The sequence below is a fragment of the Paramormyrops kingsleyae genome, chromosome 25 (genome assembly GCF_048594095.1).
Source record: "Paramormyrops kingsleyae isolate MSU_618 chromosome 25, PKINGS_0.4, whole genome shotgun sequence".
NCBI classification, from domain to species: domain Eukaryota; kingdom Metazoa; phylum Chordata; class Actinopteri; order Osteoglossiformes; family Mormyridae; genus Paramormyrops; species Paramormyrops kingsleyae.
The window spans coordinates 4,176,925-4,196,883 of record NC_132821.1 but is presented as its reverse complement, the minus strand read 5'-3'; the positions used below and the strand labels follow the sequence as shown (position 1 = coordinate 4,196,883).

The window sequence follows — 19,959 nt, the reverse complement described above, 5'->3', positions numbered from 1 at the left end:
TTATTACGCATGACGTAATTTATGGAATTGTTTTGATTTCTTTGTATGGCGTGGATTACTTGGGTTGTTACCGACATCTGGAGCCTGTACTACGAAGCGGGGTTACTGGCTTATCGGGGTAACTTGTCAGATTTAAAGTAGCCTGGGCAAAATGTAAATGAACGAATATGAAGTCCATTTAAACTGTAGTAGCCTACCTTAAATCCGACAAGTTACCCGATAAACCAGCAAACCTACTTCATAGTACAGGCCACTGGTTAAATTTCATATCAATAGCCCCTTCAGAAATACATTTACTGAGAAAAATGTACTTATTATAAATGTATAATACTTATTTTCCCTGCTTTTTTTTTTCAAAATAGACCTATAGCCTATTAAAAGGGATAACCGCAATTAATAAACAGTCTGTGATCATAATTCATAATACATTTACATTTATTCATTCATTGGATTTGGTTTCGTATTTGGCAGAATCTTGAACTTTGGATTCAGTATCTGACAGAACCCAAAAATTTAGGATTCGTTACATCCGTAGTTGAAATTTTACTTGTTTACAGGTCTTGCGGGCTAAGGGCGTGTGAACACTGTCTGCTTTTTCCTAACTGCCTTCACCCTGAAAACCTATGTGTAGGGAAGCAGGAAGCAGCTGCTCTTCTGAAAAGGGTGGTGCAGCAAAAAAACACAACCCAGCCAGTGTGTAAACGTCCTAATGTAGCCCCATTTTTTATTTTGCTTTGCTTTAATCCTTGCACTACAACACCTAACATACACCAAAACAATTTATATGTATACTTGGCATCAGTCCAGCATGCCCATCGCGCTGCAATATGTATTCATTGTGATAAATCAGTGCCGTATCCAATAAACATTTCCGTAATACATTGCAAACCTGAGATTTGGTGAGACAATACCTTTAATTATTGTCAGAGGTTTATGTCTTTTGAATGCTACACTTAGCAGGTATAGCCATACATGCCGTGGCTTAATAGCAAATTACCGTTGCCAAAGTGTTCGGTATCTCGCATCAGTAGGTAAGATTGTCACCCGTCCCTTACAGGAATACATGTCGATCCCGTATTATAGGGGACGGATGGCAACCCTACCAATAGGCAAAAAACGGAGGCCAATACATAGTTTGTGAAGATGTGAGTTGTGGTGTCTGAAATCAAACTAAACTTAATTGATCCCAGGTGAAAATTACTAAATCAATCACGGACTGGGATGAGAAACGGTACCGTTCCCGAAGACATTCGCCGGGGAATGACAATGTCTAACTGGAGAAGAATTTTCGGCTCTATGTCGACTGGAAAATGATTGGGTTCAAGTTATTAAAAGGGATTGCGCGTTAAAGGCGCTTTCTGGAATATGACGCTGCTGAGTAAGTCAAACGAGACGGCACAAAGGGCAGCTTCGTATATATAAACGTAGTAACTTTATGAAGTACAGCGCCGCCTACCAATGACTTGACTGGAAGTGTGTGCTGCAGCCAATCACACGCTGTGAGGAGGAGTCAGTCACAGGTACAAACTGAAAGGAAGGAAGAGAGGAACGAGTAAGAGTCTCAGGTCAGCAGTTTGACCTTCGTCTTGAGGTAAGAGGAGAAAGTATTTTTGTCATATTGTTTTTATCCTCAAATGGGTAACACGTGTGTCGTGACTGTAAAAATACACATAAAACTGCTAACAGGTTGAAATCCTTGACTAGACGGCCAGACTGACTATATTTGATTTCTTTTTATCTTAATTGCATAAAGGAGAATACGGGTGGTTCATTCAGGAAAATCAACTTTGGTTTTCTTTTTTAATTAAACGTCGATAACATGGGCAGCTGGGTCGCTGGCCGAGTGAAGCCATGATATACGTGTCATTTAAAACAAAATCATTTAATTTTCGTTTATTCCATGAAATCAATACGAAATAATGTAGCCTTAGATTTTCAATCATTAAAACACACATATTGTACATTTTATTGTACAAGCTGAAAATGAAGAATGCGTGTTCCTCCCTATCATGTTACATACTATCCCGAGAGACTACTTTTTAAAATAATATACATTTACCGATGGTTGCAGTGACCAGTTTTATGTATATGCCTTGAAATGTTCGTCTTACATCAGACATCAATGATGTTTTTCTACATATTAATATAGAATAATGACATGTTTCAATAAAGCTAATAACGAGTTCTAAAATGAAGTCGCTGTTACGACCTCTTCTTTAGAGGGCATTCAACGGGCATGGCTGTACATTGCATATTTGTAATATTCGGGGCCTGATCTTTAGCACCTTCACTGACTTGTTTACTAGAAAAATGAAGAAAGGTGTCATAATTTACTTAAATGTGTACTGATGCTTCTACTGATAGTAATGTAAGAATTAAGAAAAATACCTTTTTTAAGATTTTGTTCACTTTTCTCCGCTGTCCTGTTATAAGATTTCTAAGCATTTTGAGGTATCCTAGACTCGAGAAACCAAGGAGAGATTTAAATTGTCTATAGTACATTGAAATAGAGCTGTTACCTGTATTCCTGATTTATAATGCTTGACAAATTCTTGTGTGAGGAAATGAGCCAGCCCTCTTCTGCCGTTACAGGAATGACCTTGTTTCTGCACTGCTGACCTCCAGAATGTAGGCATGCATGAATTCATTTCCTGCTGCCATCTATCCAAGTTTCTGTCATTTATCATGATTGCAAACTACTACTGGCCATCAGCCACTTCTTCTCGCTAAAAGAAGTGATCAGCTGAAACCTTTGGCATGTGTCCAATTCATTGGTATCGATCACATTGTATCAGGGTCATCACCCATCCGACCCTGTCTTACGTGTTCCATTTTGACCAACAGATGTCTCTGGTCATCCTGTTTCCCCTTTCCTCTTGTAGCCTTCAGCCCTAATATGGCTCTGCTTCCTGGGCTGCTGTGTAGCTCAACGGATTGAGTATGCAGTTCAGAGGCTATAGAGCAGTGGGCTGAATCTTGAATCTCTAATACACTCCAGTCATGTGTTCAAGGCTGGACAGAGGCCAGTCTCATCCGTTTTGTTTGTGTATTGGTAATTTATTTCACCTGTTGCTGGTTGTCCTGTACCTTGGTTGATTGGTTAATTTCTGTGATGGTCCACATCTGCCATTTGTTAGTCCTTGTAATCTATGTATTTAAGTGCTTGTCCTCATTCTGTTCCTTGCTGAGTCATTGCGTTTTTTCATAGAGGTCTGAGCTTGTGATGATATTACTGCGAGGAGTTGCTACTAGAGATGCACCGATACCGATATTCGGATCTGTATCGGCGCCGATCCAGACCTATTTGACGGATCGGGAATCGGCCATGCGTGACCGATCCACGTCCTATACTTACTTATTTAGTTTTTGGCAATCAATCGCACGACAGCTCTTTCCCATTTTACATGTGTGTTTTTGCGGAATTCAAATCGAACGCTATCACTGCCCCTAAGTCTTTTTTGCTACTCAGTGGGTGTGAGTACAGTGACTTCCGCCTGCTGTGAGGTCATGCGCATACCCTTCGCAGTACGAGGAGCGTAAGATAAGACGTGACGATCTGGGAGTATTTTAGGCTTTTAACAGAAACCGGAAGCACAGCGTTTTGCAATCTATGTAAAATAAGGTTTTGAGGTGGGAATAGCGTTTAATGGAAAATCCCAACTGCGAGACAAAACAAAGCAATGGATGATTTGGGAGTCGCTAACTTAATTGGACTGTTTTGCGAACTCGTTGCTTGAGATACAAGAGGGGCTGCCATCGCAACAAAAGTGTAACTGCGCTGATGCCAATGGGAGAAAAACTGTTAAAATTTTAAGCATTCGCCACTTGTGTATATTTGCTTTGAAGATATTCATATTGAACTGCAAATGCCTCAAAAACGCTTAAAACAAATGAGGTGGAACAGTACGTTATGTATGTTTGTAGTAGCCTAATTAAATATTTTTTGTCATACATTTTTTCCATCTGTATTTACTAGCTTAAAAAAAATAATATGTAAAGTATAACAAAGTAAAAAGAGCTCTTGTATCGGAATCTGTATCGGTATCGGCAGTTGTGTATCGAAATCGGATCGGAAATGAAAAAACGTGGATCGCCCATCTCTAGTTGCTACCCCGAATCTGTTCTCTGTACCTGTTATCTATAGACGTGGTTGTCCCCTAGTTCTACTCCTGGTGTTTGCCCTGTTCCCAGTTGCATTTCTTTTATTTCAAGTATTACCTTTTCCTGTTTTTGATATTGATCCCTGTGGTCTCTTGATTTAGTGGTTTACCCCCGTTTTCTGTTTTGTTAATTAACCCCTTGTTGTGCGGAGCTATACTGCCTGTGCAAAGTCACGGCAAAACACATGGGAACATGCAACATTTTCAATGTTGAACAGAAGTATAGCTATTTCCATCGATCACATTACAGGTTTTACATTTTTTTTATCCTGTCAGCACACTTTGAAATTAATTCTACATGTCAAGTGTTCTTTGGTGTATGTACATAGGTTATCTGAGTTGTACTTTTATCTTTGGCTTGGTTCTTTAGAGATACTCAAGTCAAAGGCTTTTTTTCCTCAACAGTTATTCCTGGTTATGATTTACTTTAATAAATACAGAGGCCCTACTAGGTCTTCAGCAAGTCATCTTATTTAACATTTGTAATTCTTTGCTATAAAATTTGCTCTGAGGCTTGCAAGAAATGCCTGCATATACTTTAGCATAAAGGGAAACCATGCTTATGAATAAATTTAGGCACTGCCTTTTGCTGTCTTTTTGCATTACAAAATCCCTAGTTAACCCTCTCAAGGCAGGCGTTGCTGATTTGCAACAGTTAAAAACTAACTACCTTATTATCCCAGATACATATGTTATGAGTTTTTTTTACTCAAAAGTACCACTGCAGGTCTTGGTTGTCCTTTAGCAACAAAAACTCAATTTGAGCCTGAAAGGGTTAATGGTTGTGGCTGTCATAACCTGACCTGCAGCTCCTCAGTTGCTGCACATGTGCACTGTAGCTACCTGTAACATAACATCCTTTACTGGTGTCTGTGGTACGCATGTGGAAACATCTTATATCAAGTTAAATATTCACTGTTTGTTTTCCTTTGAGGTGGTGTGTCACATTTAAAAATACCGTGGTGGTTCAGGAAAGGCTCATCATATGCAATTAAGGGTGTAACAGTACACACGGTTCAGTATTACCTTGGTTTTAAAGTCACGGTTCAGTACATTTTTGGTACAGCAGGGGTCAAAGAAACAATATAAATTGCTTCTTTTTTCTTTATTAAAGTGGTTTTCTGAACAAAGTATGACTGTCTTTCCTAAAAAAAAAGTCTCTGTCAATACTGCTGCAACCTGCTAATAAAAAACTAAAATTTACTTAAAAATAAATCAAAATAAATGTTCTCTCAAGTAAATAAAAATTAAATAAATATCCATTAAGGTGCACATTTAGAAAATTAACTGTACCTGATCTGCTCTGTATTCACATTAGCAACTATCAGCTTCACATTAGAACTGTAAATATTTTCTCCAAAAATACAAAGCATATATCCATTATGGGGCTGCATTAAAATGTGCTGTACTTGTATTCACATTAACTTCTGGCTTCATATTAGGACGTACGTGCACATGCGTAGTGGTGCAGCTTCATATTAGGACGTACGTGCACATGCGTAGTGGTGCGGCTTCATATTAGGACGTACGTGCACATGCGTAGTGGCGTGGCTTCATATTAGGACGTACGTGCACATGCGTAGTGGTGCAGCTTCATATTAGGACGTACGTGCACATGCGTAGTGGTGCAGCTTCATATTAGGACGTACGTGCACATGCGTAGTGGTGCGGCTTCATATTAGGACGTACGTGCACATGCGTAGTGGTGCAGCTTCATATTAGGACGTACGTGCACATGCGTAGTGGCGTGGCTTCATATTAGGACGTACGTGCACATGCGTAGTGGCGTGGCTTCATATTAGGACGTACGTGCACATGCGTAGTGGTGCGGCTTCATATTAGGACGTACGTGCACATGCGTAGTGGTGCAGCTTCATATTAGGACGTACGTGCACATGCGTAGTGGCGTGGCTTCATCCACCCCTTTCCGAATGTTGCTCGGAGGAAACACACAAAGGTTCCACATTTGCTGCATTTGTTCGGTACATACATGTACCGAAACAAAAAACCCATACCAAAAATTTTCAATATGAATTCATGTATTATTACACTCCTTTATAGTATATTATATTATATAAAATATGATATAATGGTTGTCACAATACTACAGTTTCAAACTCAGTACTGAGTTCTCTGTTGGGTAGCAGGCCTTCACCGGCAGGCTTCAGGAGGGCTTCTTGTGGGCTTCTCCTCTCCTGGGCTGATGTTCTCTGCCTCTCTCTTTGGGTTGAATTGTTTCTGCTCTTCTCCTGGGGGGATGTTTTTTTCTTTGTTCTGAGGTGCCAGGTTTTTATGGTCTAAAGTTCATGAATAGAAATGACCAGGAATTCGACTCCTGGCCCAATGGCTGGCCATCCATTTGGCGGGCTTTCGGAAGGGGATCTGTATCAGTCCTTTTGGGATTTATGACCAGACTGATTCCCCTTTACTGATGATTTTCATTAAGCTGGTGTAACTTTTGATTCATACACTTTCATGGTAACCACTGACCAGATTTGGAATCAGGAGTGATTTTCCATCAGTTTGACATCAAACATGCCATACCAGCCTAGCGGTTCACACCTCACACCATCTGTATTAATTAATTAACAATTACTTATACAGTATTATGTATGTTACTGACTCACATCAGTATACAGTATAGGTGTTTTGGGTTGCACCTCAAAAGATGTTAAACTTTGGGTAAATGGTACAGATATTACATTACATATTCACATTCAAACAGCCCATCTTACCCTTAGATAGGCGTGGCCGTTAGTTTGTGGTAAAACCAATTTAAATTGCACATCTGGGAACAACATATTTTGGTTGGTGTGGCTTATCCCAATTGGTCTGCTCTCCAGAATGGATAATGTACATCTTAATTCAGTTCTTTTAATGCAGCATGGTAGAGCACAAAGAGCTTGCTAACAGGCCAGAAAGATCACATAAGGCCCACAGAATGGGCCACAGGAATGTGAAAAAAGGGGGGATTGTTAAACAAAGAAAGAAGAACCTCTGAAAGTTAGGACACATCACGATACCTGGTTACACTATTTGGTTTTCAAGATTCTTCTGGTATAACCATGAGAACATATATGCAGTGGTAGCTATACCTATTTATTTATTTTAATTTATATAAGTGTTCAAGTGTGAGGGGTAAAATAGGTGATACTCCGTGAACATGGTTATAAGGGTGGCACACAAAACACTAAGATTGTCTAAGGACACACACAAACATAACCCATCTGTATATTGAGACTAGCAATCATGAGTAAAGGAATATACATGGTATACAAAAGCCAAACTTAAATGAAACTTCCTTTAGGGTGTTCGTCTGTTGGGTGAGTGATATGTAAGGCAGAATGTATGTGGAGGGGGTTGTGTGCCAAGTCGAGGGACCCCTGTCCATTAGGTCCACTCTGCTGTCTGTAGGTCCCTAAATCTTTGGCCCATAAAGTTGGAATCCTGGCCTCCCTTGTTATCTGTGTGTGTTTGTTTGTGTGTGTGTGTGTGGGGGGGGTCACTAACCCCCCTTTGGTGCTTAGGCCAAGGAGTACCTCTTGTACCAAGCTAGGCCTTGTCTCAGGCAACCTGTAATCTCACTCCTGTCATATGTGCATGTGTGATCCTACAGCAATTTAATTTGTGCAGTACTGTAATTTGAAAAGCATGTGAAATAGCTGTACTGTATTTTGAAAGAGTCAGTAAAATTAAGTAAATAGCAATGCTGTCCATTTTATTGCCTTATATTTGTGTAATAAATATACAAATTCTGACTAGATGGTAATCTGCCTGAGACCTAAAGAAAAAGGGAAAAAAATCATTTATAATGATCATCTGATTATAATGATCAATTTCACTCAGACAGAGGTGATCACTATAAACAGTTTATTTTGTTTGCAAGAAATGCAAACTATTTATTTTCTACTTTTTAGGGAACTTGCTTTTTACATTAAAAGTAAAATGTGACCTTTTTCATAATGGTCATAGATCACTCTATAATTAAGCTTTAAGTGGTTAAATAAATTGGTCATGTTGCCTTGTGGTGCAGACACAGCTTTGAAACATATTCTGCAAATTATTTGCTGTTGCTCCTGGTCCAATTAATTGAAACCAAAATGATTCTAAATAACTGATGTGCATTTATCTCTTTGGTTGACCAAAGGTAGCCGCCCTGCCATTTTGATGGTGAACGAGTTTTAATTGCTGTGCTATAGGGAATTTGCTGACAGCGTTTAGGGACGCGCAATGCATACCACTGAACAATTAGTGCGCCGATCTGGATTTATTGCGCAAGATAAAGTAGGACATCATTTCAATATAAGATACAAACAAAAATAGTTTTTCTCATTTATCATTTTTTCATAATCGTGGGAAGCCAATATTGTAATCAAAATCAAATCAAATCTGATTTTTACATTACAAATCGTGATTCAAATTCGATTAATTGCACAGCTCTAGTTTGGACACAACTTTTTACTCTTCTCCAGTCTCATCCCCTCTTTTTAGGGGCCTTTCTCCCTTTTTATTTGCAATTGCAATTCAGCTGTTAGCCATTTCAATACCACACATTCTTACAGTATTGGAGAAGTTTAGGAAAATTTCTAGCTTTAAGCTAAACTTGGATAAGAGTGAAGTCTTCCCATTAAATGAAGTGGCATTTTAGTTGTCTTCATTGCCATTTAAAAGGTTACTAATAGTGATATTGAATACCTAGGAGTGACTGTTAGTGATACATTTAATAAACTGTTTAAATGAAATTTTGACTCACTACTTACAAGCATTAGAGAAGATCTTCAATGTTTTACCTATATCTTTAGCATGCCGAATTAACTCAATTAAAATGAACATCCTTCTTTCCCAAATTTCTTTATCTTTTTCAGTGTATCCATATTTTTTTCCCCAAGTTCTCCTTTATGAAAGTGACACCTTGGTTTCTGAGTTTACCTGGAAAAAGAAAGTTCCACACTTACACAAAGAGGTGTTGCAGAAGTCAGAATCTCTTGGCGGAATGGCACTGCCTAGTCTCTGATATTATTACTGGGCAGCTAATCTGGGGTCAGTTCTCTGTGGATTCAGGTTGATCACGCCAATTTGCCAGCCTGGTGTTTAATGGAATCTTATTCTTGTGCTCCAGCTTCACTTGCGGCTTTACCTGTCTTCAGTATATTCAGGATCTGCAAAAATATTGTGAAGGCCAAATTATGGATTTGGACACAATTCCATAAACATTTTGGAATCCAAATTTTACCACTGTCAATGGCGCTTTGTAAAAACCTTTTCTTCCCTCCTTCACTGTGTATTGATACGTTTGGAATCTGGGCCGGTATGCATAAAACTTCTCAGAGTAAAATTTCACTCTTAAATGCGTCACAATTCTCAGAGTGACGTGATTTTGCTCCTACTCCCAGACTTAAAAATGTTTATGCATGCCTCTTATTCTTAAGTGTTAAGACTTGGTCTCAGCTCCTAAATTATTTAAAAGAGCTGGAGAGGACTCCTAAGCCAGTTAGGAGTTGAATGAATGCAGCTGCACTACGTGCACCCAGACGGAGACCGTGCACTTTCTGTCAAAGAAAGGACGTCCTGCAGACGTACGACAATAATGAATTGATAAAAAGGTACAGGCTCGTTCATGAGGGCATTCTTTTTGTTACCAACCTAATTAGGAACCGGATACAATCTCCTACGTCACCTAAAAATGCACTTACAGTTGAACTGAAGGTGATAATGATGCTAAGTTTTTGCCAACTGGAAAAATATATAATAATAATAATAATAATAATAATCATCATCATCAATCATCATCATCAATCATAGCGAGGGTCATAAGAGCAATATATGTAATGACACAAACCTGTAGCTTGCATGCTTGCTTTATAAACTGTGATTTCCTTTCGCGAGGTCGATAAAACATTATACCACCTTTTTTCACATTCCTCTGCTGAACGCCTTGTCCGAGGTGACGCAGCATTTACGGAGCTTGCAATAGCCTCCTAAGCTTTTTTTTTTTGTCTGTGCTTATAACAGCTGGGCCAAACTTTCCATTTAAACATCTACAGTACTGTGCCAAAAGAACTGTTTCGTTTGTCGTCCAGTTTGGTGTTCTTTTAGAATTCAGTGTCTTGCTATGAGTTTTGCGTTTGACCCATAATTTATATAACATGTGCATCTATTAGTGGAAATTGATCGGTGATGTGCTAGGTAGATTTTCATACAACCAATTAAAGGTATGATCACAAAAAGGTATGTTGTATAATGCTCTACATTAATGGTTTAATGTCACTAATATATTCACCGTGCAGCTCTTCTATTGGTTGAACTCAGTATTTGGGGCGGGATTTTATTTATAGTCCTCATTTCACGACAGTTAAATGCTGGCTCCATCAGCACTTAAGAATTGGGCTTAGACTTTGCTGAAAGTTACTTTTAGCAGCTTTATACAATGCTCTTAGGTCCTACTTTTTGCTAAGATTTTTTTAACTCTACTCTATAATTTACTGTAAAATATACAGAAATTCTTTTACAGTGTTGTTGACAGGCGTGTCTGCTGGAATAGTTGGAAAACTATTACATACTTTACTATAAATGTTCCTTACCTGAAAATATCTGAAAAATTGGGAGCCCGGAAGATTAAACAGCTAAATGTTAGAAGCAAAAACAACTAGATCTATAATAGTGACTACACCTCTCTGAGACCAGGGCCGGTACGCATAAAACTTCCTAAGAATGGTAGTACACTTTGACTTAAGAGTTAAAAAAATCTTAGCAAAAAGTAGGACCTATATACAGTATATGTGTTAGACATGGTTATTGCGTCTACTGGACTAAGTCTAGATTAGCTCGTATCTATCCTAATACTGACCCAGTTCATGATGACAATATGGCAAGCTGTTTCATATGTTTTGGACATGTCCATCTTTGCACATATACTGGATCTCTGTATTCACCACCCCTTTGTTGCAAATAACCCTCAATTCATGTCTTCTTATAGATCTTTTTGGAATTTTGCCAATTAGTATTCAACTGTCCAAATCGGAGCATGTGAGCGGAGTGGAGCGGTGAGAATTTCCACTCCTCGCTCACGAGGCTGTTGGCTCCGTTGGCTCCGCCCGCTCCTCCGCTGTAATTCGCACTAAGCCGCTCCGCTCAACACCGCTCCTCGCTCCACTAAAATTTCCTCCCGCTCCAGTTAAATCGCTCCACGCTCGCTCCAATTTAAAAGAGAGACAAATAAATAAAGAAATATGAGCAACGGCAACATTGCCACTCAGAAAGTATTTATTTTTAAGCAACATATAGGCAACAACGGACAGGTTTGGCAATGGCATTCCACACAAAAATAGGCTTAAAAATAAAGGAATCAGTGGGCTTAATAGCCTAAAGAATATACAAGCTAAGCATCTACGTTTTAAATTCCTCAATTTGTTTCTTTTGATGCTGCTGCGTCTCTCTATAAAATAAAATTTTACAGTGTTACGTGAAATTTAAAAAAGCCTATTAGACGTACTTTGAATGACAAAACGAATTTATTTGATTACAAATATTTACTTTATAGGCTTTTATACTTTAATTTACTTTATAGACTTGATATACTACAACCATATAAAACTTACTCACGTTTTGCTCCGGCTTCCGCCTGTTCGCGTAGCACACTCTCATGTTTCTGAGAAAAGTGATTCCAAAGTGAATCTTTACTCACTGAAACAGTTTCACCACATTGTTGTTCTTGCTCTACATTATTGTCATCTATACGTTTGATAAGAATAGTACACTTGTATGATTTATCAGTTTCCTTTGTGAAATACTTTGCGGATTCCATCTCGGCCAACCTGTGTAACAGTCTTGATAATTGTACAGATGAATTCTGGGTAGATTTGGGCACGCCTCAGAATCGTAGTGTGAGCGGTATCGGATGGAAATTGGAGCGAGACGGAGCGACCGCTCCAGCCTTGATTAGAAAACCGCTCTGCGCTCTGACCAAATTCCACCCGCTCCGCTTCTTCGCTCGCGCTCCACAGGACCTGGGCACCTTGCAGTCATTGAGTCGACCATGAATTCCTGTATAGTATACCAAAGTATTGTAGAGTCAAATGTGAGGTCATCTATCTGACAGCTAAAGCTTGGCTGAAATTAAGAGTAACACAATAAAAACTAGTAATAATTTCTTCTGTTTTCTAAAAAGTTACTGATATCTAGTTGGATAGCTAGATGAACACTGCTTCAGTTCCTAATCTTCTCCTCAGGGGCACCTCAGCCATTCCATGATTTTGTTAAATTTGACCAACAGCTCAATTAAATAATTAAATAAATTGGTTTAAAAAGTCAGTGACAGATTGACTGACTAGCTGTATGAGGTGTGCTAGTGGCCAAGTCAAAACGGAGGCCTACACTGGTGTATCAATTTCCGGGCTCTCAATGCCATCACAGTGAAGAGCCGAGAACCTCTGCCTCTGATCCCGTGTTCATGAAGTTGGACCGGCGAACTTAACTAATAGCTCAGAGTTGTTAAAATCTTATCTAGCGACACAAGTGTCTTTATGACTGAAGTCCATAAATGGTTGACTGACTGACAAGTCCAAGTAGCATGCAAATATGTGTCAGTGCTCACCGAGGTACAGTGTGGACAGATGTCTGTGTTGGCTAATCCCATTTTAAATAGTTTACCTTGAGTGATGTGAGTCCTATGTATGGTTTTATATTGTATAAGTTGCAGGTTAGTGTTAGAGGTCATGGTATGGAATATATTTTTGCAGATATTTGTCCAGAAATCTGGGGTTGTAGGGAACGCCAGGTCATTTTCCCATTTTGCTATTGGAAGTGTTATGGATGAGGTTGAGGAGGCAATCATTTTGTAGAGTTGTTTTTTGGATGAACTGCAATTCTTAATAACTGTTCAATAGTATTTGTGGGTTGGAGTGTGTTGTTTTTATTAATTTTGCTTTTAATTATTGCTTTCAGTTGTTGGTAATGAAGGAACTGGTCTTTTCCAATCCCATATTTCTGGACAATTAGTAGGAATTGGTTATTTTCAAATAGGTGATGGAGGTGGGTGATACCTTTAGATTCCCATTTGGAAAAGTGAATTGGGGTCTTATGTAGTAGGACGTCAGGGTTGTGCCATATGGGGGTGAGTTAGAAGGTGTCAGGGTTGATTTAGTTATTTTGTTGGTTTTCCACCAGGCTATTTAACACACCTGATTCAACTCCTTGTGCCAATTACCACACAGCTCTTGAGCTGAATCATTTATGGTGGAACAGGGAAAGAACTAAGCTACACAGGGCCCCGGCCCTCCAGGACTGGAGTTGGGCACCCCTGCCCTATTGCGATCCATCCTTAGGTGATTGGCTGATTGTTGCACACAGCATGCTATTACGTGTACGTGGTCATGAAGTAAACTGGGTTGCAGCGGTAACCATTACACTGATTTCTTTTTTTAACATATACTGTACAGTGGTACCTCGGAACGCGAACTTAATCCGTTCAGAACTCCGGATTGAATCCTAAAAAGTTCGGGTTCTGATCGAATTTTCCCCATAAGAAATAACGGAAAACCAATTAATTGGTTCCCGGCCCCAAAACATTACACCTAAATATGTTTTTTTTAGCATTTAAACACAAAATGAACCGGATAAAACAAGAGCATATACTGTACTAAACACATCTAAGCCCGTTTATCAAAACAGTGATCTGTAAAGTAAGAAAATAAATGTATCCAATGTGTAAAGTAAAAAAAAAAACGTGTCCTGCTCTGATCGTCTGCTCCTTCTGTGTGCCACGCCCCCTCGTTTACCCCCGTGTGGAATCCCCGTCTCATCAGCTGTTTCTGGTTATTGTCATTAGTCCTCTGTATTTAGTCCGCATTTTAGTTTGTTTCCCCAGTCCGGTCATTGTATTGTCCGTCTGCGTTTTGCCTGCCTTACCTGTAATTAAACCGGGTATTCCCCAATACCCTGACATCTGCGCTTTTGTCTCCCTTCCGTCCCCACTCGGCACAAGAATATTATTATAATAAAATGTATTAATGGTTTATTATTAATATTAAAATAATTAATAAGAAATATTTATTTTAAAATGTATTTTATTATATAATAATTTACTGTTACTGTCTATCATTGTCTAAATGTATTTGTACTGTCTAAATGTATGTATTCAGCTTGTGTAAACATGCACAATGCCATCACAGCGAATGTGAGGCTGAGACTGAAGCATTACCTTTTGTTTCCACTGAGAGACGTGCCGCGTGACTCATTTCCCCGTGTGTACAAGTTATCTTAGGTTGGCGTTCACGGTTTGACTTCTGAGATTCAGATCGAGTACTAGGTAATTTTTTTCCGAACTAGTTGGTTCAACTTTTAAGAACTTCAAGTTCTAATGAGTTCGAGAACTGAGGTACCACTGTATTAGATAATCTTGAAAAGGAATAATCATTAAAAAGCTTTCCTGTGACAAAGTAAACATCTTTTAACAAAACTTATTCCCATTTGACAAATCTCACTACTTCAGCAAATTTTATAGCCAAGATCTCAAAATAATGAAATAGCATTGCTTTTGAAAATATCACCAAAAGACTGCATATTGTGATATAATGTCCGGATGGTATAACTGTATGAAAAATTAGGTACCGCCCAAGCCTATTTACAACCCATCTGATTATCGTGGCTCTTGCAACGTGACAACTGCATGTGCATGACGTGTGACGTCTTAACATTGCATATCATGCAGGTCTACTAAGAATGTTTTGCATTATACAAAAGATATTTGTGGTATAAAGTTTTTTGGTAACACTTTCTATGAATGCCATGTATATAAAAATCTCTGAAAACATTCATAACACATTATAATGCATTCATGAAACATTATAAATTACTATAAATACTTATAAAAAAGGCATAACACAGTATAACTATGTTTATTATGCATTATGTGTGCTTTATGAAGCTCTATAATGCTCTATTGCACTATATATAACTTAATAATGCAGTACAAGTCATCCTTAATCCTCTTAAAATCAACCATTGAGTCTCCACTGTAATAATTTTGAATATCTTTCATGATATTTGTCACCTACAGCTTTTATTCATTTGGCTAAAAAATGCCTTTTCCAAGCGATGAATTGTACAAAGGTTACATACGCCGCAACTTGGCAAGGTTTGTGACAATAGTGAAATCAACGGAAATCATGGTTCATCTCCCCTGCCTTACTCAGTCTGATCGGGTGAGTCTCAGTTCATACTTTTACTCTGCTTTAATAAATTTATTGTGCTGATTTGTATTCCTTTACATACATTTTTGAAATGGATATTAGCTTTGGAAAGAACTTTGTAGTAGACTCAGTTTAGTAGACTCAGACTACAGTTTCACTGAGATTTGTACTGCCCCTTGTTGAATTATAACACTCATTACTTTTTACTTTGCTATATTTATTCTGAGTTTATAACATTAAGCATGCTTATTTTGAAGGATGAAATAATGGCTAAGAGAGAGAGCAGAGGCAATTACGACGCTATGGAGCGGCTGTTGGACTGTTTAAAGCGGAGTGAAAACTGGCCTGATGATTTAATCAAGGCCCTGAGATCCTGTGAACAATGGGAACTTGCTTCAGAGCTTGAGAAGGCATATGAATCACTCAGGGTCCGGCCCACTAGGAGTAAGTTTTGGTTTCAGTTATTCACTGGTCCTTAAATAGCCCTTAGTGTGTGATTCTGTTTGTGTCGCTGCCATGGACTGGCATCTCCCCAGGTTGTCCTCTGCCTCCTGCCCTGATCGTTTTGGCTCATGCTCCAGGCTCACTGCAAAATTAGTTATTGTGGACTTAAGTAATACTCATGGGTGGCATGGTGGCGCAGTGGTTAGCAAGGTGCATGGAGTTTGCATGTATTCCCCATGTCATCATGGGGTTTCCTCTAGGTACTCTGGTGTCCTCCCCCAAAGTTCAAAAACATGCTGACGTTCACTGGAATTACCAAATTGCCCATGATTGTCCATAGGTGTATGTGTTTGTGTTTGTGTGTGTGTGTGTGTGTGTGTGTGTGTGTGTGTGTGTGTGTGTGTGCGTGTGTGCGTGTGTGTGTGTGTGTGTGTGTGTGTGTGTGTGCGTGTGTGTGTGTGATGGGTTGGTGCCCCATCCTGGGTTGTTCCCTGCCTTGCACCCATAGCCTCCAGACCCCTCGTAACCCTGAATAGGATAAACTGTTATGGAAAATGAATGGATGGATGAACTGGCAATCAGTGTCACTCTTCCAAAATCTTCCTAACCTACAGGTAGTGGGACTCCTGCTTCTGTTCCTATGACTGCTCCAGTGGATGCCAGCCGTCACACTGTCTCAAACCTTCCAGAACATGCCACTACTGAAGCTGTCCCAGCTGTTCCAGCTCCAGCAGAGACGGGCCACTCAGCTCCACTGCCCAGTCCCTTTCAGGCGGCTTCCAGTGATAAGGGCATCACCCCTAATCACACAAATACTCTTAGTGGTCCGGGTGAGACTGACTCACAGGTGTCTGCGTTACCCCATGACGCCCACCCTCGAGTCACAGAAGAGCTTAAGAATGCCTCTGTAGTATCTGCACCTACTCCTCAGGAGAGCCTAATTGGCAGGCCAGTACAGGATACCAACCCACCAGATGCCAGTCCAAACCCATTTCCAAAACTAGTACAGACCTCCAGTTCAAGCAATGATCAGGTAATGTCTCAGCTTTGTACGATTTATGCTTTTTTGTCTGCAATGCCCATCTTTCCCATTGCTGATCTTTTTTTGATTCATGTCTCAACATGGTGTGATTTTTAGATATACAGTGGTACCTCAGTTCTCAAACTCACTAGAACTCGAATTTCTTGAAAGTTGAACAAACCAGTTTGACCTAGAACTCGATCTGAATATCAGAAGTTGAACCGTGAATGCTGACCTAATATAAATTGTATGCGCCAGGAAATTAGTCATACTACAATGCAATTCTTACTTGAATGCCTTCTTCACAGACTGGACGATTAACCAAATAAAGCAGCGCAACATTACAGTAACTAACAATAAATAAACCACTAACTTACGTGTACTGTTAGAGCATTTATGTCATTTATTTAAACTTTATTTTACCAGGTAAATGAACTGAAAACCAGTTCTCACAGCTTTACGTGATATTCGGGAGAAATAGCAGATTACGCATCGGAACTGCCTGGGATACAAATGTCATGCGTGTAACTAAACTTTTCAGCCAATAAGGGCAAAGGTGTGTCATCACGGAGGCGGTTCCAGTTTGTGCAGCTGGGTGAGAGGTCGCAATGGATCTAACCGTAATGCATTGCGTCAGGATCAGAATGCGTTCCTTTAAGCCAGCGCTGTAAGCAAGTCGAATGCACCCAATGACCGGACTGGGGAAACAATCTGAAACGCGGACTTAATACAGAGGACTAATGACAACAACCAGAAACAGCTGATCACATGGGGATCCCACACGAGGTTAACGAGGGGGCGTGGCACACGGAAGGAGCAGACGATCGGGGCAGGACAGGGGTAATGTTGGGATAAGATCTTTATCGTTTTGGAAGCCATTAAGAAAAAAATGCTCTTCTTGTTTTATCCTGTTCATTTTGTGTTTAAATGCTAAAAAAAAATATCACGTAAAGCAGTGAGAACTGGTTTTCAGTTAACCGAGGTACCACTGTATATTGATAAAATTTTAAACAAGTCCTAGACAGTATGTGATGCCTGAATGTAAAACATAACTTACATTGAAAAGAAAGACTCACTTTTCTAAAGTTAGTTAATGAAATGGAAAACATATTTTATGAAATCTGAATGATAAATGATAATTAATAAAGGAATTCATTTTAAAGAAAAGTCTGTAACGGTGATTCAAGCCAAACTGGAAGCCTTATTTATTTAATTTTAACCATGTATTTCTAATATTCATGAAAAAAACATTTAACTTTATTTCTTCTTCAAATACCTAAGTTTGCCTAATCTGCCAATCATGTGGAGCATTACTGCCGTGTTCTTTATGTAATGTGGTTTGCTGTATCTCTGGAAGGTAATTGATAACCATCCCCATGCGGAGCCTAGTCAAGCACGTCAGGCTCAGCGTACTGCCAGGCCAACTGCATCTTCTGCTGATCTTAACCAAGCCGAAAATCTTGCAACTTCCACCTCCAACCATGATGCCATGTCTGAAGAAATGTACTTTAGCAAGCCTGGAACACTTCGTGCCCATTCTGCTGAACAACCCCATTATTTTGACAACCAAAGAGCTGCTGAATCAGTGGATGAGGAGCCATACTCTGGTCATTCTGAGCGCTCGGAGATCAGTGAAACTGTGCAACACCCAGAGCTGGAAGAGAACTCTTATGAGAGCCTGCTCAATAGTCAGGATGTGCGTGTAATTCAAGGATATGTGACTGAAGAGATCCCTGTACTCAATCATGCAGGTCAACCCACAAGCCCGGCAAAGGAAAAACTGACCACTCGTCATGACATCCACCCCACTTCTGGAAGAGCTGACATTGCAACCCATGATTGTACACAAGAAGGGGGACCCAGCTTCCCCTACAACCTGTTAGAGAACTACCATATCCCTCTTTTTGTTCTGGCTGGAGCATGCATTCTGGTCTTGGTAGGGAGACTGAGGAAATAGTTATGTTAAAAGGGGATGGTGAATGTACAATATCTCATACAATATCAAAATCTATCTATATGCTTGTCTTTTGAGAAAAGGTATTTTATAGATGAATGTCTATAAATTTCCTCACACAAGAGTTTAAATATATTTTAAAATATATTTTTGCATAACATTCTCTTTTGTTTTGCATATTCTTTATTCATGTAAAACTTTCATATAAGAAGACTCTTAATCATGAGCACATGAGGTGTTTCCCGTTCAATAAACCATTCTTAATACTGCTGGTTGTATTTACCAAAGCATCTCCATTTACTCATGCAAGTGTGTGATGGGTCCCTGAAATAAAAAAGTACAAAAAATAACAGATCTTTGAAGACCCAGTGTAAGATCTAATATCCTGCAGTCCAATCTATTTTAGTACATTACATATCAGTTTTATTTAGCATATTTATCATTCTAAAAGTAAACCTTAAGATTAATTTAAGTATTAAGTATTTTCTCTTTTTTATGGATCTTATTAATGTCAAGCATCCGAAAGCACTTGTTTGTCAAGTTTTGAAGATTATGTTTGTGTAAATAAAGAGGCTATGAGTTTAATAGGACCTAATATATAAATAGTGCACTTATATTGAGAGAAGTTGTTAAGAATGTGTTTTATTCCTTTTTAGTAATTAGGTTTTTTTGTGCACGATAATTAATTATGTTGGGCTTTTTGGGCATAAAAGGCTTGTGTCTGCACTTTAAGTATTTGTATCTTGGTGTTTCATCTTTTTCTGCACATTTTATTACTGTTGGAATCATGAATACTAAGCTGCTTGTTTAATAACAGTTAAATCTGTGTGCTGCTTTGTAGATGAATGGGTGAAATAAAGTCCAAAATTATTTTCTAAAACATTAACTTTATTGTCATTTAAAGTTCTATAATTGGTGGATTGGAGTAATCCATAACTTTTTGTTAGTATTCTTGTTAAGGGTACTTCAGTTTATATAGCTCAGTAAAATAAATAAATAAATAAAACGCTGTATTTCTCTGCCATGCACATACTACACTTATCCAAAAGTTGTAGGCAGTGTATGCAAATGTCCATTATTCATTCCAACAATTGAAAATAAAAGGGGTACATTTACACATAAATTTTGTCATGTGGTGATGAAAGTTTTTTTTGTTTTTTTGTTTTTTTTTTTTTTTTACTAATTTTACAA

The 19,959-nt window shown here is 38.9% G+C and overlaps 1 protein-coding gene across 8 annotated transcripts; it reads left to right on the top strand.

Moving 5' to 3' along the window:
* Positions 1 to 1,424: 1,424 nt before the first annotated feature.
* mavs (mitochondrial antiviral signaling protein) lies at positions 1,425 to 19,891 on the top strand. Of its 8 annotated transcripts, none has more exons than XM_072707815.1 (7): positions 1,425 to 1,591; positions 11,137 to 11,203; positions 13,326 to 13,483; positions 15,217 to 15,361; positions 15,607 to 15,793; positions 16,408 to 16,826; positions 18,172 to 19,891. In XM_072707815.1, exons 4-7 carry the CDS (start codon positions 15,239 to 15,241, stop codon positions 18,769 to 18,771), a joined length of 1,329 nt encoding a protein of 442 aa, XP_072563916.1. In that variant the 5' UTR covers positions 1,425 to 1,591; positions 11,137 to 11,203; positions 13,326 to 13,483; positions 15,217 to 15,238; the 3' UTR covers positions 18,772 to 19,891. The 8 variants fall into 8 exon arrangements, with proteins under 8 accessions (XP_072563916.1, XP_072563915.1, XP_072563917.1 ...); XM_072707814.1 differs by lacking the exon at positions 11,137 to 11,203 and adding an exon at positions 2,593 to 2,628; XM_072707816.1 differs by lacking the exon at positions 11,137 to 11,203 and having other exon boundaries at positions 13,373 to 13,483.
* Positions 19,892 to 19,959: the final 68 nt, after the last annotated feature.

What these genes read in the sequence shown, in the direction of transcription:
- mavs (XM_072707816.1), top strand. Translation starts at nt 15,239, where the DNA reads ATGCCTTTTCCAAGCGATGAATTGTACAAAGGTTACATACGCCGCAAC. An exon ending in GCCTTACTCAGTCTGATCGG is followed by an intron (nt 15,362 to 15,606) that starts GTGAGTCTCAGT and finishes CTTATTTTGAAG; the next exon opens with GATGAAATAATGGCTAAGAG. An exon ending in CCAGTTCAAGCAATGATCAG is followed by an intron (nt 16,827 to 18,171) that starts GTAATGTCTCAG and finishes TATCTCTGGAAG; the next exon opens with GTAATTGATAACCATCCCCA.